The sequence below is a fragment of the Exserohilum turcica genome (genome assembly GCF_000359705.1).
Source record: "Exserohilum turcica Et28A unplaced genomic scaffold SETTUscaffold_8, whole genome shotgun sequence".
NCBI classification, from domain to species: domain Eukaryota; kingdom Fungi; phylum Ascomycota; class Dothideomycetes; order Pleosporales; family Pleosporaceae; genus Exserohilum; species Exserohilum turcicum.
In genome coordinates, this window is record NW_007360299.1 from 1,325,700 (window position 1) to 1,345,138 (window position 19,439).

Below are 19,439 nucleotides of genomic sequence, written 5' to 3' on the forward strand. Positions count from 1 at the left end.
AATTATTGTGGCGATTAGCCAGCTTAAGAAGGGGGCAGAGAGAATAATGCTCTTAGCTAAGCTAATGCGTGATCAGATCGCCAGCCTTGAGAGGGCTAATGAGGTAGCAACAAAGCGTAGGTAGCGTAAAAGGAAGTGGATATAGAAGCATGGAGTGCTAACAAAGGGAGCTAGAGAGGATCTACTTGCTTAGCGTGAGGCTGGTTAGCAGATTGCTCATGAAGAGCGTCAGGGAGGAGAGCGATCAGGTGTCAGCCGCCAGGCTTTGGCGCGCTGCAGTAGGTGTAGAGAAACTGGCCACAACTCGCGTACGTGCAAGAAAGATACTCTAGGTACTGCTTAATCTATTATATTAATATACAGTAAAGCAACTATATTGTGGTGGAACTACAGGCTTATAGAGGTGCGCAGGTTTGGTGGGGTGCGGCGCTCGCTTGTACGCGGCGCTCGCTTGTAAAACACGTTAGTCAGGCCGCCTGACGAACCTCGGCTAGAACGATCACCAGCCGGTGCAGCTACATAGTATAGCTTGAATAACAGCTAAAGCTGTATCCCTCTTAGTGCCGCCATGGGCTATAGGAATGCTGATGATTTCTGTTTTTTTTTTCGCGAATCGAATTTGGGTATCACTTCTAGCAATACATGGATAAAGTTGAACAGGACAGGAATGCTTATATGATTCACTTTGCATATTGGAAACCGATTTCAACAAGCAGACTGCGTAATCATTCAAAATTAACTAAGAGGTAGTGACAGGATGCAGTTGCTCGCTACTGCTTGCATACGCTCAATATTACCATGAGCTGTCCACCACCTAGCCATCAATCGAGATGCATCTGGAGCATGTGCTAAATGCAGAGGAGAGGAAACCACCGCACCCAATGAATTCCCACCTCTTGAAATGCACCCTTCTGTCTGCGGGTAGAACACCCGCTGCTTCTTCCCTTACCATTTCCCTGTACGACAATACTTGGGACAGACACCAAGCTGTTGTCCCAGCTAACGTGCCCAAGCATGCTATGGGCTTTGTTAGAATGTAAATTGCATCAAAAACAATGGCTATGGAAACTCACAGATAGCCGTGCGGGCATCACACCAAAGCCTCAAACCCTTCTTCTGGGGCCCACCTTGGACAGGTAGGTTTGCCTGTCCTTCAATTTGTCAGCTGTCATGCTACTGTACAAGTCACACAACATATACTTACTTGCTTCAGCCGCATTGCTGACCTTGAACTGTTCCGGTGGCACGTTGAAATCAACTCGGACTCCTTCTTCCAAGGTAACGAATTCAATGTATCCATCCCGGACTGCGTCCATGACGGAATACGCTGGCAGTGAGGCATTCGACTCGGAATCAGGATCCCGGGGCATGGCTTGCAGGCCATATGCAGGAAGTACCTGCATAATAGCCATAAGGATAAAAAGGCTTTGGGTTGGAGTCTTCATTTTGAAGCAAGTTGATGAAGGTGTTGGGATGAGAAATTGACTGGAAACTACTGATGATAGATACTTTGGGATGGTTGCAAGAAGAGGTATTTATACTTATTTTGTAGACCTTGCCTTGCTGCAGGCTAAGGTTTTCTCTTTACTGATCATTCGCTTTGTGGGTGATATCGATGTGCCGACGCAGTGGCTTCCACAACGCACTGCTTGCCTTACCACACGTCAAGCTTGCCTTATCACACGACCATCTTGTCTTGATACAAAGCTAAGCTTGGAACAGACACAGAACCCAGAGTTTCATGAGGTTGAGCAATGAGTATCAAGTGAGAAAGCATATATCTCGTGTCACAATATGAGAACTGTAATTTGCATGGACCAGATGGATGTCGAACGAATGAACAATTACTGATCAATCAATGAACCGTTCCTTAAGGGGTCCCTCGGTCCATTCCACGGTTCAAGATACATAGAATAGACCCGTACGCCTCGCGTAAAGTCGATGAGTGTCCTTATACGATGCAATAGCCTACCAAGATTCAGAATCTTATCACCTGGTTGATTGCTTCCCAGAACCCCAGTTTCAGCTACAAGCATTAGCGGCAGAAATCGGTGCTTCTAACAACATATCCTACAACTGCCGGCCTGGATAATTGTCCTATCAAGCTCACTGATGTACCGATCACGTGTCCTGTGCGTGAGAAAAACTTTGCGTTTGAGGAGAGAATACAGGGGAAGACGATAAACTAATAATACTTCAAGACAGGGAAAATGAGCACCCCCACACTGGATTTGTAGCACGGGGGTCAGAGGTAGACGTGGTGGACATTGGTCGAGAGATGATCGACTATCAGGTATTCTAGATGAACCTTAAATACGAGTTAAAATACAGGACAATTAGGAAAGTTTAGGTTCTCGCTTAGAAGTAAGACTTACTTACCTTAATTAAATTAGAGACTAGTGATCTGACTCTACTTACGTCAGAAGCTGTTATCAATAGATACGCCACAAATAATATCTCTTTTTTTTCAGTAAGAAGTCCTGTAGCCGGTGCGTTTGATAACGTCTCTAGGGCACTGCGAAATAACATCGCGGATCAACACTGCGAAATAACAACTGCAATAGAATATAACAACAAGATTAGAACGCGTGATATTGTTAGAAATCTAGATCTACCCCTCTTTCATAAACAAACTAAGCTCTTGGTAGTAGCAGTGTTACAAAAGTAGAGTAGTGTTATAGGAGACCTTGTTTGTAGTGCAGGGGCCAGGAGTTCTCTCGCTAAACACGAACTCTTTTTGTACATAACATCCCTTCCCGTCTGACGCGAAGCCATGTAGGCCGAGACTGACCGGGGATAACACGAAGATAATCTATTGTTCGCCACAGGACTGTGTGTCATTGGCTCATTCTTGTCCTACAGGGCTTCGTGTGAAACAGGGAGGGATACGGTTTCCTTTATCGGCTGGTTCAACGAGCATCGCTATATACAGTATATCTTGATGGTACTACAAGATGGCCAAGTTGTTTTAAATGCTCCAAGTCTAAAATATCAAGCGCAATTGCGCTTTTGTAAGATATTGGTGGGAGACTTGAAGCTAAGCAAGTGGCGAGAGAAGAGTGGATGAAGAAAACCAGAATGTCTGGATTGCGGTCGAGGATGAAGAAATCAGGAGATGGAAATCCTAGCTCTTGAACCGTTGATACGAGATGGTGGACCGTGTATGACGTGAGACGCGGTGATAATGGAAGTGGGGCAAAATGCGGGGGCGGCTCGTCGTAGGGCTACCGACTGTAAAGCGAGAGCGAGACTCCAAGAATAGTTAGCCCTACTTTCTTCACGGACTACTGGCTTTTCCGCTCGACGACCATGATAGCTGCAATCCTGGCTATCCAAAGTGGGGTTCGGTCCGGCTCTAAACCTTTCTCTCGTGGATTAGATGACACTACATACCCCTGTACGTTCATTTTCACCTTGAGAGAAAAAACTGTACATATCAAAACTTGTACACATCAGAGGGAGAATGGTACATAGCAAAAAATGTATATAAGTCCTGCTCTTGAAAGCACTTTTCCTCACAGCTCATCACTAAGAATTCACTCTACTACTACAATCTATCAACTATCTTCACAGACCAACAAACTTCACCAAGAACTTCCAATATGCGTTCCACCTCCATCGTCACTGCTCTTGTGCTCACTTTGGGCGCTCAAGTGTAAGTGCCATTTCCAACTTGTCTTCTTCTTTTTCCCAGGGCTATCTGAAAGACATACTGATTTTGTGAACAGCGTCTCGGCCGCCAAACACGACTTCCTCATCTGTTGCCAGCGCAACCCTTCAACTGGTGTTTGGTCCCCTAACTTGGCTCTTACGGAACTTGTGTGCAAGGCCCTTTATCCAAATGATGTATGTAAAATTTTTGTTCTTCTACTGCTGCAAATCTGCTAATATCGCACAGGGCGAATACCGTCAAAATGCGTGCTATGGGGTTCACACTGAGCTCTATGGTGATGATTTTTGGACAAACTGCAGGAATGTTGGCAGCCAAGACCGTGGATGAATTGATATTAATGGTAAATCGCACCAAAAGCAAGATATAAAAAACCTTGGCTCAGGTTCAAAGCACACTTGTTAGAAGGGGGTCGGCAAGTAAAAACTGAGTAAAGGTGACGAGACCTTTGGAAGTTGTAGTAGGGTGACGGAGTAGATACAAATTGAGAATGGTGTTGTTTTTCTTACACTAGTACATGTTGGTGAATATGAGAGCTATGCTTTTGTGATTTTATCTTTTCACGCGAATCGAAATTGGGCATCACTTCTGAAAAAAACACATTACCAAAGTTGAACGGGATGCTATCCCCTATCGAGTTCACAAACAGAATGTGAGCGCTTTACTCAAAGGGATTGGTGTATTTTGAAGCTAGAACTGTTGTACGGAGGAGGTTGTTTTGGGTGTGCCCCTCCCTACGTAGGTGCACCGCTCTACTTACCGAATAACAATACCACAACGCAACAAAAGAAAGTTTAATATTCTTAATCCCTATAAGCTACAGCAATACCAACGTGTGTATTTCATGTTATTATTTCCTCGTTGGTATACGAGATGATAACGACAGTCTAAATAGGTGAGGGATAGGTGGGGACATAGTAAAACGAGCTCTTTGGTGATTTAACAAAGATATATGATGCTGGTATCACCAAAGCAATCACATTGTATTTTAGACAGTCTAGTTTGTCTGCTGAAAAGTATCGCTCTTCGCAAACATCAATGCTTTATATTACTGCCTGCTTATTGTGTCTAAGGTATAGGGTATTGTACCTTACCGCTGTTATATCCTGTGGACCCGGCTGCGTTATAAAAGTTGCTGCGTCAGCGCGTCGAAATCACTTATGAAATGAATACAAGATATGCCATGTAAGCATTCCTATCTAGCATCTCCAAAAGGCTGCCACCTATCAGAGAGAAGCTAGCCTAGCGGGAAAAAGAGAAGATGCGACGTGCTCTACTATGCGATATATAGAGAGCAGTGTTCTAAGATATCTCTCAATATGCTCAACGATACATTCTCTCAACCACTCGCATCTATTACCATCTTGAGCACAAGGGCCGATGACCAAAAGCCGGCCACGTCTCAGTCCAGCCAAATGAAGAAAAAACGGGAGCATGACACCAACACGCAAAGCGCAAGGAAGCTTACAATATGAAACCACCAAACTCCACACAATGCATTTCTCGTCTATCGAAGGGGGGGGGTATCAAATCTCAATCCATATCTTCCAAGTCGGCTCCTGGCGGCTTGGATACGTGCTCCTCACTCACCATGATGCCCACCATGCACTCACCCAGCATGTTCTCCCAGTTGACCCACGGATGCACTTCCATGAAGAGTTTTGTCCCGTCTTTGCCTGCGGCACGGCGCAGCTCACCCTCGCCGCCGGGGTGAAACGGCAAGTAGGGCGAGATATTGTATACTTTACCCTGGTAGCACGACCAGGCGGGCTTGCCCTTGCGACCATTCATCTGCTTCAGCAAGGCGGGCGTGACGCGAATCATCGAGTCGACGCCAGACAGGTTTTTGCCTGATTTCTGCAGGTGCGCCCAATCAAGCGGCGAGTGGCCTGGCGACAGGAGCACTTTGCCGCGTGGGTTTGGCGTCTTGGTGGCGGGACTGGCGCTCGGTGGCACTCCGAGCCCTCCGTTTGAGGTCGGTGGGCCCCGATTCGGAAGCGGTCCGCGGTTGGGAAGAGGGCCCGTGGTGGGTACGCGCATCGACTGCGAGGACGACGTGTTGGGGAGGGGGCGTAGACTCGAGGCGGCGACTTGTGGGGGTGGCATCAGAGACGCCGTGGGTTTGGGAGGCGGTGCCATGAGGGTCGGCTTGCTGGGTGGAGGCATGGCAGATTGGACAGGCGCTTGCGAGGCCCTTTGTGCAGAGTTGATGGCGGGAAACGACGGTGGTGGCAGGTTAACTTGTTCCTCATCTTCGTCGGAGTCGTCGTGCTCGTTGAGCGTGAAGGATGGCACAGGAGGTGCAGTATCGTCAGACTTGGGCACCGCTTTGGGCGTCGAATCTGGCGATGGGCTTCTGACAGTAGCATTAACCGTTTCATCGTTTAACGGCGATTCTCGCTGGTGGCATTCTCTTTCTGCCGAGGGGTCGTCCTTTTGGCTATCCTGCGACTGTTCAGGTATCGTGCGCGCTCCTGGCATCTGGAGACGGGTAATGAACGCAAGCCATATCGGCGGTGGGCGCTGGTAAACCAGGAAAGAGAGCGACAGGGCTAATATAGAGAGAGCGACAAGCATGTCTTTGGTGTAAGGAGCGAGAGGGAGCGAAGCCCAGGGGATTTGAAGTGCAGAAGCCGAGGCCAGGCTTTCATGCGCATCCAGGGTTCATAGGGCTGGACGCTAACCGTCGATGACTTCACGCGCCGCAATGCCGAGGGGCGTCGGAAACCACTCACGTCCAACCTTTTTTCTTCGTGTGGGCACAACGAACACAATTGCACCCAAAGACTACACCAGCATATACGCCGCCTCTACGCTCGCGTTTCAGCCAGGACGACTGGACATATTCGGAATTGGCCGATCCACGCAACGCGCGACTCCACAAACTCGCGCCTGCCCCACCACCCCTCCATCTGCCGCCATCGGAAGTTGCGACTCTGAGAGTCTACCAAACCAACGCGCTACACCAGACTCAACGACATGGTAGCTGAGCCGGCAAGCCTGCCTGAGGGCATGTTCTCCCTCCTGGACACCGACCTGTACAAGCTGACTATGCAATGCTGCATACTGAAGTTCTTCCCGGATGTCTCAGTCACGTATAGCTTCACAAACCGCACGCCAGACAAGAAGCTTAGTCGCGCCGCCTTCAATTGGCTACAAGCACAAGTAGATAGTTGGTAGAGGCGCTTCCGTGGCCACGCGTGTGCTAATGTTCGACAGAACTCGAAAATATTACAGTTTCCGACGACGAACTCAACTTCCTGAAGAACAATTGCCCTTATCTGAACGCGCAATACCTACAATTCCTCTCTATCTTCCGCCTCAAGCCCTCAAAACAGCTCAAGCTATCCTTCACACCCGTAAACGACACCGGCTCAGACAGCGACGTTGGCGGTTTCCACATCCACACTGAGGGTCTATGGCTCGACACGATCCTGTATGAGATTCCGCTACTGGCGCTTGTGAGCGAGGCATACTTCAAGTTTGTCGAGACAGACTGGAACCATGCGGGTCAAGTGGAAAAGGCCTACCACAAGGGGAAAGCGCTGTTGGAAGAAGGCTGCATCTTCTCAGAGTTTGGCTCGAGGAGGCGACGAGACTACCACACACAAGACTTGGTGCTGCAAGGGCTGCGCCGGGCGGCTGACGAGGGCGCCAAGCTAGGATGGGCGGGAAAGTTCTCAGGAACGAGCAATGTTCACTTTGCCATGAAGCACGGACTTGTCCCCATTGGCACTGTTGCGCACGAATGGTTCATGGGCGTGGCTGCTATCACGGACAACTACGAGAGCGCAAACGAAATTGCCCTAGAGTACTGGACAGCCACGTTCGGGGCAGGCGTGTTGAGCATCGCACTCACAGACACGTTTGGAACGCCAGCATTCCTCCGGGCCTTCAAGAAGCAGATTCCTCGCGTCACCACTGCTATCCTGGGAGGCGGAACGCTGGCGTCAGCCGGGAACACGACCAAAACCGACGCGGTGGAGACTATGGCCTCGACGAAGCCGCCCATTCAGGCACCGTACAGTGGAGACACGGGCTCGGATCAGACGTTTGCCCAAGTGTTTGCGGGCGTGCGCCAGGACTCTGGTGATCCTCTGGAGTTTATCAAGATGATGCGCGAGTTCTACGACGACGAGGGCATCAAGGACAAGAAGACGATTGTATTTTCCGACTCGCTGAACCTTGAGCTCTGCTTCAAGTACAAGAAGGCAGCCGAGGAGCAAGGCTTCCAGCCAACGTTTGGAGTGGGGACATTCTTGACAAGTATGTGTGCGGGATGTTGGGGAGGCTGCATGTGCATGACTGACCATGACAGACGATTTCGTCGAGACATCGAGCGGGAACAAGTCGGTGCCCTTGAATATTGTAATCAAGATTGCGTCTGCAGAGGGCCGTCACGCTGTCAAGATTAGTGACAACATTGGCAAGAACACGGGAGACCAAGCCACGGTGGACGAGGTCAAACGGCGACTCGGCTACCAGGAAAAGTCATGGGCTGGCGGCGACGAGCGAAGGCGGTGGGGCAACACGGACCAAGCCGCGAATTGACACGTGCAAGCTTGGTGAAGGTCGGGGAGCTTGCACTTGTGCTGTGGCTAGGCGGCGGGCCTAGCGGTGTGCTTGGCCTGGCGGCGCTGAGTGGCGGAGTCCGGTTCGCAAGCTGAGTGATGCATTCTGCAAGGCTGAGTCTAGTATACGTACTAGATGGACGAGAATGGGCACAAGCTGCGTAAGCCATGGCCGGCCAGCTCGATGGATCGAGAGCGTGGGCGGGGCGGGGCTGGTGGCGGCAGCTGGAAGGGGGGCCAAAAGCAGGCGATGGTGGAGTAGCGTAAGTAAGTAGTGTAGGACATGGATGTAGTTGCGAGGGGCGGAGAAAGATCAGCCCGCGCGTGTGGAAGAAGGGCAGCCGTTCCAGAAGCCGGTTCCAGTGGTGTAGTACTAACAGGCATGAGGAGCAACAGCAGCAGCTCCAGGATGCAGTGCAAGAGTGGTCGTCTCATAGGCGGGCGGTGCTGCACAAGCAATGGGAGCGTGTCGCTATGTATGGAAGGCGAGGGCAGCTGGGCGGCTTGCGGGCCAACCGTCGAAGAGGCGCCGCTCTTTTCGCTGACTAGCGGGGCGCCTGGCCCGAAGCAGCTAGCGCGCGCGCCTCCTGCATGCCAAGAGGCACCTTCGCGCTCAGCCCCAGGAAACACTCGCGGCCCTGAAGCGCATTTATCTTGGGCCATCAACCTTTGCCAGCGACCGATTCGAGCTCGAGCGCGTTTGACATCGCCCCCCCCCCCAACCCGCTTACATACTACTCGCACCGCCCTGCCCGCCGCCGTTTGAGCTTTGCTTTGCGCCACCGCACTTGGTTGTCTCAGAAGCACCCTCGTCGACACACAAGCCCACCCGGCCCCGTTTCAGAATGAGCGTAAGTCCTTTCTTTGGGTTATGACAGCGCGGCTCACCGCACTCTCCTCCAACAAACTCCTCACTACACCCGATAGCACCGCACCACTGCTGACCATGGCCGCTGCCGACGAACAGTACGGCAATAAAGGCTACGGCCAGATTGGATCCTATGGCGGCAACCCCTATGATGCGCGCGACTCCAGCCCTGCTGGCTACAACGACCGTATGTGCCTCTGCCAGCGACACGCATGCGGCGACACTCTAACCCCACCCAGGCGACCTAGAGATGCAGTCCTACTCCGGTGCCGGCGCCGACCCCAATGCCATTCTCAACGAATGCCGCGATGTCGACCGCGCCCTCGACGACCTAGATGCCCAGCTCAACAACCTGGATCGCGTCTTCAAACAATCCCTGGCTCGGCCAGACATGCCCTCGGGCGAAATCAACAACCTTAGCTCCCAGATCATGACGGGTTACCGCGCGCTTGTCACCCGTGTCAAAAACATCAAGTCGAAGCCTGACTCGGGTCACCCCAGAAATGCTCCCCAGGTCGGCAAGGTCGACCGCAGGCTCAAGGCCACCATCAACCGGTACCAGACACTCGAGTCGGACTTCCGGAGGGAGTCGCAGGCCGCTGCCGAGCGCCAATACCGCATCGTGCGCCCAGACGCTACCGATGAAGAGGTCCGCGAGGCTGTGGCAGACCCCGATGCCCCCATCTTCCAGCAGGCTGTACGTATTTCACTGCACACTCAGCGCTACGCCAAGTACCGCATGCTAACTTCAGGCAGCTCATGAACTCTGACCGCCGTGGCCAAGCCTCATCTACCCTGCGTAACGTCAAGGAGCGACACGAGGCCATTCAAAACATAGAACGTCAGATGGTGGAGCTCGCACAGCTGTTCCAGGACCTCGACCAGATTGTCCAGGAGCAAGAACCGCTTGTGGCCAACATTGAGCAAAAGGGCGAGGAGATCAACGACAACGTCAAGGCGGCCAACGTGGAGATTGACGGCGCCATTGAAAAGGCCCGTAGCCGAAACCGCAAGAAGTGGTGGTGTGTCCTGATTGCGCTCATCATCATCATTATTATCGTTGTTATTGCTGTCGTTGTCACACAAGTCAACAAGACCACGACGGGTGGTAAATAAACGACACGACTCTTGCCTGGATTGTCTTTTGGTTTGCAAAATGGCGTAGCACAAGCGCGCATACCACGACTATACCCATATCCACCGTCTACTTTCTATCCTCGTTGGTCTTTTATTCCCAAAAGGCTGGTCCCCCCCCATACACTATGTAATACGCCCTGTCGGTGGATATGCATACATGCACCCACTCTTCTGTCATCATCTATTCTCTTGGTTAGGAAAATTAGTCTGTTAGTGTTTCTTTCGTGGCGCGCAGCGGCGGCGTCGTCGTCGTCGGCTCTTAGCGGCTTGAGTCAGCTATTTGTGTTGTTGTTGTTTTCTTTTTCAGGTAGCGATGGCTGAATTGCATTGCAGGTTGCTTGATGGGTTTTTTTTGTAGAAAGTAGCCGCTGCGCTATCATTGAATTTAGAGGATTCCCACAAAGCACTTTGTCATGTTTACCCGACGTGAGAGGACCCCCGAATCCAACACGCCCTGACCGCAATTTCTACTCGGCACCAACAATCAATGTCAGTGGAGAGGTGGGCCGGAGGGTTTCCTCATATGACGTGCGGTAATATACGCGTGTGCGACGCTAAATTTACAAGTAATCTAAATGGCACAAGGTCCGGCCTCGCAATCCGACGAAAGCAACCGCCAGGTCAAGTTGAACCAAGCAGAAACACTGGACTACCAAGTCATTTAATGTGGAAACAAGCACACGAAATAAGCACAGCACTATGCCCCAAATGCCACGGAGGATGAAGCTTGGCCATGGATTCCAAGGAGCATAAATATCTACTCGCCTGGCGGGTTTCCTGATGCCCCATCCGTTCAGTGTCGCACACATACAACAAACAATGTTTCGCGAAACCGCTCTCTTTGTCCTTGCCCTTGCGGGGCCCGCCCTTGCCCAAGTGACGGAGGGCTTCGAGAATGGATGGGACCAGACTGCATGGCCGGTGTACGCCACCGACTGCAACCAAGGCGGCAAAGTCACCTTGGACTCGTCGACAGCACATACGGGCAAGAACTCGATCCGTGTCGATGGTGCAGGCGGTTTCTGCGGCCATATCTTTGTTGGTACAAGCAAGGTACCCAGTGGCGATGTCTATGTGAGGACCTACATGTAAGTATATTTCGTCGTACCTTTTCTTTTCCTTTCTTTTTCTCAAAGCAATGAAGCCAAATGCTAACTCTTTTGTTTTGACAGGAAAGCAAGCAAGGCTCTCACCGATTCGCACGTAACCTTCATCACCATGCCCGACTCGGCTCAAGGAACCAACAAGCACCTGCGCATCGGAGGCCAGTCCAAGATCCTCATGTACAACCGCGAAACGGATGATGCTACGCTTCCTGACCTGTCGCCCAACGGCATCGCGTCGTCGAAGCCGCTGCCTACCAACGCATGGACATGCTTCGAGTACCACCTGGGTGCCGACGGCAGCATCGAGACGTGGCTGAACAACGTGACGGTTGCTGGGTTGACGGTTGGCAACGGCGCGCAGAACCCCAACTCGCAGGGATGGAGCCGGAGTTCTGTGAAGCCCAAGATCACCGGAGTAAGTTCTGCCCGTTTGAGTGTTTTGTTTTTTTGTTCCAGACATTTTTTTCTTTTCATGTGCTAATGCTCGAGGAACAGGTATACTTTGGATGGGAAAGCTACGGCGGCGACACCAACACCATCTGGTATGACGATATTGTGGTTAGCAACAAGAAGATTGGATGCTAGAGGACCGGGTCAGCATGGTTGGATGGGTGCATGTTAGCCAGCAGATTTAGGTTTGGTGAATCAACAAGCGACTTTGGCGTTTTATACATGACTGAAGTCCCGCCCGCCCGTGTTGCGTCCATGTCGTTTGTGGCTTTCAGGTGAATTGTCTCTCCAGACATCAGGTGCTGTGCTTGGCCCAATGGGTGGTTGTAGGCAGACGTCATATGTCCTACATAGATTAATCCTAAGCGCGTTTCGCTATGGGTGAAGCTAGTCGAGCGTGCTAGATATGGTTTGCATGGAGCCTGCCGGGCCGATAGGTTTCCATGCTGCTGGTCTCGCGCCTGAGATGGCATGCGCTATAGGCACGATGAAGTAGGGGGGGACTATGCACTCTGACGTTAGCCTTTAGCCACGTGCAAAACACATCGAGCAGCGCAGACATGCCAGCCCAATGCTCGCGCTCGTGATGGAACAAATCCAACCCACGCCCGCGATGCGCCAGCGGAACGAGCTTGGCGACGATTTAGGGTCAAAATCCACGGGATTCACACCCTCGAGAATACCAGCCTGTGGCGGCGCCTTGGGACGCGCCGAAGCCACGGCGGTGGCCAAAGGCAGGATGGACGACATTGTCTTGCTGCCAAACCAACAATCTTTCTCTGGTTCCAAGAGCCGTTGTGGGTGTTGGTGTTAGTTTAGTTATGGAGATGTACCCCAGACCTTCTAGGCCCTAACCCCACAAAAAAAAAGCAGCCTAGAAGATGAACCAAAAGGAAGCCAGGTGGGGATAGAAAGAAAGGTAGAGAGGGAGAGAGGGCGATAAGCACAAAGGCTCAAGTGTGGCGAAGAGAGCAAAAGCCAATTTACCCAGCGAGCACACGAGGCAAAGTCAGCATGCGGGCTCGGGGGCCGTTAAAAACGATGGATGGGCCCCCTCCCCGCATTGCAGGGAAGGTGAAGGAAAGGGAACAAAGCCCAGGCCTAAGCCCACCAAGGTTCTGGGCATCTGGGTGAGCATGTTTTCCGGTGGACTTTCCACCCCACGATGCCGTGCGTATCATATCACGCAGGGCATTCTCTCACGCGCAGCACCAGGGGGGGTTGGGTGGTGGACCGATTGCCAAGACCAGAAAAAGAAGAGGCAAGCCGCGGAGGCAGAGAGGCCTAGCCAGATGGGCTGCGGTTGATGCTGTCCAAGGGCGGGAAGCGCATGTGCACGCGGGAGGCTATGTGGGCGCCATGCCGTGTTGTTCTAGCTGCCAATGCTGTGTGGAGTAGGTATCGCGCCCATGTGAGAAGGCCGCGTGCTGGGAGACGCCGAGAGGCTTATTGGCATCGCGCTCACCGCCTGCGCATGAGCTGAGATGCACGTCGAGAGAAGCCGGGGCGTGGCGTATCGACGAGTGGGCGCGTGGTGCTGCATTTTGCGCCAAGTTGGGCGTGTCGTCAGCGTCCAAGGTTCCCACGGGGATGCGCTGCGCGATGTTGCTGCAGAGAAATGGAAACATCGACGATATGCCAGGCTCATCGTCGCCGCCAAGGTGTATGCAGCGGCCCTTTTCTCTCCCCCCAGGCGAGGAGGCGGATGCTCAGGTGACGTCGATGTTGTGATAAGATCGCTGCGGCATTTGGACGCAGCGGGAAGGCATTTGTCGGCCAAAAGGCTTGGGTGCGCCGTGCAACCCATCCCATTACCTTGTTTATCGTTCAGGTACGTTTCACACGACCCAGTTTTTGTGCTTCAATTCAAATATTCCCCGTCGATAAGATCACTGCACATTTCCTACCATCTTATGGCCCATCTTGAGCGGATATCAAACATGATTGCATTTCCTTTCCGCTGATCCATCTCAAATTCCGCAAACACACACAATGCTAACATGCTTTTCTTTACCCGTAGGCCGGTATCATCATCATCTTCTGCCGCTTACTCAACTACCCGCTCTCCGCCATCCGCCAACCACGCGTCATTTCCGAAATCATCGGAGGCATCGTTCTCGGGCCCTCGGTCATGGGCCGCATTCCAGGCTTCCAGGAATCAATCTTTCCCGCCGAATCCATGTCAAATCTCAATCTAGCGGCAAATATCGGACTTACCCTGTTCCTCTTCATCATTGGCCTCGAAGTCGATCTCAGGTTTTTGCTCGGCAACTGGAAACCCGCCCTCATTGTCGGAATAGCGAGTATGGCCATTCCGTTTGGACTCGGTGCTGCTATTGCTGTGGGACTGTACAATGAGTTTAGGCATGAGCATGGCATGGTCGAAATTGATTTTTCCGTTTATATGCTGTTTATCGGTGTTGCCATGGCGATTACGGTGAGTCTGGAGCAGCACAATGAACCTGGTGGTGTTGGGACTGTTTCGCTGACTTGGCAATAGGCGTTTCCGGTGCTTTGTCGTATCCTTACCGAGCTGAAACTGCTCATGACGCCCGTCGGTGTCATTGTCCTGGCAGCTGGTGTCGGCAACGACGTTGTTGGTAAGTGTTTGCGGGAAAACACGGCATGCAGAGTCTCAAGACTGACTGTTTTCCAGGATGGATTCTCCTCGCTCTCTGCGTCGCCCTCGTCAACGCTGGCTCAGGACTAACAGCACTCTGGGTCCTACTGACTTGTGCAGGATACATGCTCTTCCTTGTCTTCATTGTCCGCCCAATCTTCGTCTATGTCCTGCGCCGATCTCGCGCGCTTCAAGATGGACCCAGTCAGGGTATCATTAGTCTTACTCTGCTCATCGCTCTCGGCTCGGCCTTCTTCACCGGCATCATTGGCGTCCACCCCATTTTCGGAGCTTTCATGGCCGGTCTCATTTGTCCGCACGAAGGCGGTTTTGCCATCAAGGTTGCCGAGAAGATTGAGGATTTGATCGGTGCGCTGTTCCTGCCTTTGTACTTTACTCTCTCCGGTCTAAACACAAACATCGGCCTCCTGGACTCCGGAATCGTGTGGGCCTATGTCGTTGGCGTCGTGGCCGTGGCTTTCTTCTCCAAGTTCCTGAGTGCGGCGATTGCGGCGAGGGGCAGCAAGATGCTGTGGCGAGAATGCTTCGCGGTGGGATCTTTGATGAGTTGCAAGGGTCTGGTCGAGCTCATCGTATTGGTAGGGATATCCTTTTCTCCTGGATATGTGAAAGAGGAGCACTAACAATAATCACAGAACATTGGTCTCGATGCAAAGATCCTCAGTACCCGAACCTTTACCATCTTCGTCGTCATGGCTCTCGTGACTACGTTTGCCTCGTCTCCACTGGCAATGTACTTTTACCCCCCATGGTACCAGAAGAAGGTCGAGGCGTGGCGTCGCGGTGAAATCGACTGGGACACGGGCAAGCCCTTGGAAGACTCGGAAAGCAGCAGCACCGACGTTGTGCAGTACGAAAAGATGGCGGCAGAGAAGATTGAAAGGATGACCGTGTACCTGCGCCTTGACAGCATGCCCAACCTCCTGGCCTTTACCTCTCTGTTTGGCGGAACCACGGATATCCCAGCCCCCAAGACGCACCCATCCAAAGAAGTCAGCCACGGCACGAGCAAAGAGATTGGCGAGATCACCATGACGGAAACTACTGCACTGGCACGCCCCGTGGAAGCCTACGGCTTACGTCTGCTCAACCTGACAGACCGTGGGTCCTCGGTCATGCAGGTCTCGGAGCTGGAATCCTACACGGCGCACGACCCGGTCGTCAACACGTTCCGCACATTTGGCCGGCTGCACAACCTCGCCGTCAGCGGCGAAGTGCTCGTGGTGCCCGAAGCCTCGTTTGCTGAGACGCTGGCTACACGCGCGTCCGACTCGCAGTTCCTAGTGCTGCCGTGGAGCGAGACAGGCGGCATGTCGGAACAAGCCATTATCCAGGACAAGGGCACCAAGAACAAGCTCCAGGCCTCGAGCTACAATGCCTTTGTACACCAGACACTCGAGCACGCTACCATTCCCGTCGCCGTGCTCATCAACAAGAACTTTGGCGGCTCCAAGAACAAGGAGCAGCGCGCACATCAGCAGCAGCGCCTCAAACTCACCCGCACTTATAGTAACGTCAGTCTACGCAGTACGAGAGACAAGCCGGTTACCGCGCCCATTGCAGACAAGAGCCACCATGTATTCTTCCCCTTTTTCGGCGGCTACGACGACAGGACGGCCCTGCGCCTCGTGCTGCAGCTAGCCAAGAACCCGCAGGTCACGGCCACAGTGGTGCATTTCGACCTGGTAGCCTCTGTTTGGGCCTCGCTGCCTTCCAGCGCTGCTGCTGCTGCTGCTGCTGCCATGTCGACGCCGGCATCACGCGAGCAGGACGCAGCCTTCTTCGCGGCGCTTGGTGCCTCGCTTCCTGCGGACCTGGCCAACCGCGTCGTCTTCGAGACGGTGTCGTCGACGGCGCCCGTCGCCGATGTCATTGCCCGCGCGAGCATCGAGGTGGGCCAGTCGCCGCGCAACGCCGGAGACCTGGTTGTGCTGGGCCGCAACGTGGCCATGAACGGCGTCCTGGACAGGCCAGACAGCTCGGATGAGATCAAGGGCTCGTCGAGCGCAGCCGACACGCTGGGCGTGCTTGCGGAGCGCGTGTGGCAAGGCAAGCTGGGAGCTAGCGTGCTCATTGTCAAGGCGGGCGTCTAGGTCTAGGTAAAGTGATGAAAGGGCGTCATGCAACTGCAACCATGGTGTTTCGGGTTACGGTACACATATGCGGACTGGCTGGGTGAGTTTTGGCAAAGGGAAGGGAAGGGGCGTCGGCGTCATAAGCGTTGGGAGCTTTTTTTTTTCTTTGTAGCTTTCTTGGATGGCTTTGGGGATTATATGAACGGGCCATGGATACATGGCAAATGTATGGGCATTTGATCCAACCAGGCACAGCCGAGGCCGTGTATCAGACTATGCACATTTGTTATTAAGAACCCCACCCGGCGAACCATAAGAGCCTTGGGTTGCACACGCCCTTTCCTCCAACCCCCCCGTAGTAATCTAAAGGGATTGACGACAGGGAGTTCCTCGTTGCTGGATGTTTCAGACCAGCCCGGTCCGACACGGGGTTGGGCGTGTTCTTCTTGGTTCCTGGGCGAGGCATTGATGCGGCTACTTTGCCGTCAGCGAAATGGGCAAAGCGGGTATGCCCCGAGATGCGAATGGAGCGCTTTTTGCGGTACTGATGCCTCGTCCAGAGGGGGACTGTGCCCAAAGTAGCCTGGTTCCATGTATGTACTACTACCGACTTTTCTGCCATGATGCTGGTGGTACGTAATGTGTGCATGCTACTTGGCGTAGACAAAATAGAGTTTTTTTGTTTCGACTCCAGTCACATGATGTATTGGGGGGGGCTTCGTACGCAACACATGTTCTCAACATCCAGGTACCCTGTCGGGCTTGGTAGTGGTGGTACGTGGTCGAGGCGACATTGGTGGGTCCGCGACTGCGCCAGGTCTACGTCAGCTTTCCCCGGTCGTGCTGGCTGGCTTGGGATGCGGCGTATATTGTACGAGTCGGCAGCGGGCCATTCGTGGACACGATGAACTCTGACCAGAGCGGCACCTGTACCATACGCGATGCTGCTGCTGCTAATGATGCTGATGATGGTCAAGTAGCTGATTAGGGTACACTATAATGCCTAGATTTTGCACCGATGGCTGGCCACAGGCTGCGTGGACAAGGCCGACGTATGAGGGAAAGGCTGACTACCGTGCATTTCTGGCGTCGACCGGAGCAGACCGGAGTGGACGTAGGGGGTTTCTTTTCTTTTTTATAGTGACGTTAAGAATGAGCAAAAAAGATGGGGTCCAAGGTGGTTGTGGAGCAGGACCATTGCCAAGGGGTGCAGGAGTTCCGGCCATGGTACAGGGACCATCGTGGGCTGGCGGTGTTGGTGTGCTGTGCGTATATGCATGCGAGATTTGATAGCAGTCGGGCCAGATGGGTCGGGGTGATGATGGGGTGAGGCGGGTGTGTCTGTGTGTTGTTTGGCGGGCGGGCGGGCGAGTGATGTTCGCATCAAGGTGCTAGTACGCCCAGCAGTGCGAGTGTGAAAGCGAGAATGCGGTGATGGGGTGCTCGGCCTTACAAAAGAGCAGTGGTGGGAGAGGTGGTGATGGAAAGAAGAGGGTCGTGTGCGTGGAGGGGGTCCAATGACGAGGGCAGCAAAGGCTTTGTCAGGCACGTCGTAATCGGGTTATGACTTGCAGTCGATCGCAACAGGCACGCCACCGATAGGCGCCGTGCCGCACATGCGCCTCACCAAGGAAGCGGGAGTCTTGGCGCGAGCGAGATGCGAGCAGGACACGAGCGAGGGCGCGATGCAGCGCCTGAGGGGTGAGGGCAGTACTGCACGTCTATGGCGCGAGCAAAGAGGCTCACGATGGCCGTCAGCAAGGTTAAGGGTGTTGTGGGCGGCGGGCGGGCCATTGGTGCAAAAGTCTCATGTTCAACGGCGGGGGAGCCTCGGTGGCAGACGGACGCGTGGCTAGCGAACGCCTCGCTAAGCGTGGCAGATTCGCACTACAGCTTGCGCAATCTTTGGTGAACCACTTTGCCCTCGCGATTCGCGTGGCTTGGCAGTCAGCGTCGCAAGCACCACCACCACCACCGCGCCCACACGCCCACGCCCACGCCCACGCCCACGGCCCTTTGCTCTCGTCTCGTTTCGAGCCCCCCCGCCAAGCTGCCGCTGCGCAGTCGAGAAGCCACACAAGCTTTGCTGGCCAATATTGCCAGTCGCCGCTTTCGTCGTCCGCCCCCCGTCACCTGCCCAACCATGCCTCGACACATTACGTGATGGCCGCCAACCACCACACACACGCCCTCGCCCTCGCCCTCGCCCCCAAGACACGCCTGCGCCTATGCCTACGCTTTGCTCCGCTGAAGCTTTTCCGCCCGCCCGCCCCCCGCCGCCGCCGCCACGAGCTGCACCACCAGCTACCGCCAAAACGAAAACAACAAAAAAAAACAGAGTCCCCTGTCTGCTCGGCTTCCGCTTTGCCTGCCCGTGCTGCCTCTGCGGCACGCCTGAATGGTGGAGACGTTGATCTTGGACCGCCCCCTGCGCTGCGTCGCCCCCGGCTGCGCAGGCCATGGACAGGTGTGACGGCGTGCGTGTGCGTGTGCGTGTGCGTGGGCCGCCGCCAGCAGACTCCCGCCGGCGTGCAACCAAGCACAGTATGCTGCTGTGCCCAAAGAGTCGAGCGCGGCGGGCGTGGAGACGCGGCGGGCGTGCGGGAGCGGGCGCTGCTCTGGTTATGGGGCATGGCGGCCATGGCCTGGCGGCGTATGCGTGTGCGTGTGCGTGTGCGTGTGCAGGCACAGGCGACGCTCGCTCACGGCCTGTCGGTGTTGTGCGTTCTAGACATGAGGAAGCCGCGACAGGGCCGCGTCAACCCGCCCGCATGCGGTAAGCGCGAGTCGTCGTCGTCTTGCCCCGTCCCTCAATCAATTACCCTCGTCCGCACCTAACGTCCAACGCAGCGACACCACGACTTATCGACGACGACACTGCGTCCCTCCCGCGCTGCCCAGCCGCCTGCACTCCTCCCCCC

The 19,439-nt window shown here is 53.9% G+C and overlaps 7 protein-coding genes across 7 annotated transcripts; 5 read left to right on the forward strand and 2 right to left on the reverse strand.

Annotated features, from left to right (window-relative positions):
• Window positions 1-1,103: 1,103 nt before the first annotated feature.
• SETTUDRAFT_35415 (uncharacterized protein) lies at window positions 1,104-1,445 on the reverse strand (the record flags this gene model as incomplete). Its single annotated transcript, XM_008032499.1, has 2 exons — window positions 1,104-1,165; window positions 1,205-1,445. 2 exons carry the CDS (start codon window positions 1,443-1,445, stop codon window positions 1,104-1,106), a joined length of 303 nt encoding a protein of 100 aa, XP_008030690.1.
• Window positions 1,446-3,602: 2,157 nt separating this feature from the next.
• Window positions 3,603-4,000, forward strand: SETTUDRAFT_23974 (uncharacterized protein; the record flags this gene model as incomplete). Its single annotated transcript, XM_008032433.1, has 3 exons — window positions 3,603-3,655; window positions 3,729-3,846; window positions 3,899-4,000. 3 exons carry the CDS (start codon window positions 3,603-3,605, stop codon window positions 3,998-4,000), a joined length of 273 nt encoding a protein of 90 aa, XP_008030624.1.
• Window positions 4,001-4,996: 996 nt separating this feature from the next.
• Window positions 4,997-6,275, reverse strand: SETTUDRAFT_165999 (uncharacterized protein). The gene has a single exon (XM_008032816.1). The coding sequence runs from the start codon at window positions 6,245-6,247 to the stop codon at window positions 5,204-5,206; it is 1,044 nt and encodes a 347-aa protein (XP_008031007.1). The 5' UTR covers window positions 6,248-6,275; the 3' UTR covers window positions 4,997-5,203.
• A 245-nt stretch (window positions 6,276-6,520) lies between these two features.
• Window positions 6,521-8,477, forward strand: SETTUDRAFT_166000 (uncharacterized protein). Its single transcript, XM_008032817.1, has 3 exons — window positions 6,521-6,842; window positions 6,890-7,936; window positions 7,989-8,477. The coding sequence occupies exons 1-3, from the start codon at window positions 6,650-6,652 to the stop codon at window positions 8,219-8,221; spliced, it is 1,473 nt and encodes a 490-aa protein (XP_008031008.1). The 5' UTR covers window positions 6,521-6,649; the 3' UTR covers window positions 8,222-8,477.
• A 710-nt stretch (window positions 8,478-9,187) lies between these two features.
• Window positions 9,188-10,225, forward strand: SETTUDRAFT_157491 (uncharacterized protein; the record flags this gene model as incomplete). Its single annotated transcript, XM_008032818.1, has 3 exons — window positions 9,188-9,296; window positions 9,349-9,806; window positions 9,866-10,225. 3 exons carry the CDS (start codon window positions 9,188-9,190, stop codon window positions 10,223-10,225), a joined length of 927 nt encoding a protein of 308 aa, XP_008031009.1.
• An 840-nt stretch (window positions 10,226-11,065) lies between these two features.
• On the forward strand, window positions 11,066-16,536 carry SETTUDRAFT_23978 (uncharacterized protein; the record flags this gene model as incomplete). Its single annotated transcript, XM_008032434.1, has 7 exons — window positions 11,066-11,334; window positions 11,419-11,767; window positions 11,848-11,910; window positions 13,823-14,239; window positions 14,303-14,402; window positions 14,459-15,021; window positions 15,079-16,536. 7 exons carry the CDS (start codon window positions 11,066-11,068, stop codon window positions 16,534-16,536), a joined length of 3,219 nt encoding a protein of 1,072 aa, XP_008030625.1.
• Window positions 16,537-18,327: 1,791 nt separating this feature from the next.
• SETTUDRAFT_35421 (uncharacterized protein) lies at window positions 18,328-19,356 on the forward strand (the record flags this gene model as incomplete). Its single annotated transcript, XM_008032500.1, has 1 exon — window positions 18,328-19,356. One exon carries the CDS (start codon window positions 18,328-18,330, stop codon window positions 19,354-19,356), a length of 1,029 nt encoding a protein of 342 aa, XP_008030691.1.
• Window positions 19,357-19,439: the final 83 nt, after the last annotated feature.

Bases quoted from the DNA above. Each gene is read 5' to 3' on its own strand.
- SETTUDRAFT_165999 (XM_008032816.1), bottom strand. From the start codon at position 6,247: ATGCTTGTCGCTCTCTCTATATTAGCCCTGTCGCTCTCTTTCCTGGTT.
- SETTUDRAFT_166000 (XM_008032817.1), top strand. From the start codon at position 6,650: ATGGTAGCTGAGCCGGCAAGCCTGCCTGAGGGCATGTTCTCCCTCCTG. The intron at 6,843-6,889 runs GTTGGTAGAGGC...AATGTTCGACAG, and splicing joins GCTACAAGCACAAGTAGATA to AACTCGAAAATATTACAGTT. The intron at 7,937-7,988 runs GTATGTGTGCGG...TGACCATGACAG, and splicing joins AGTGGGGACATTCTTGACAA to ACGATTTCGTCGAGACATCG.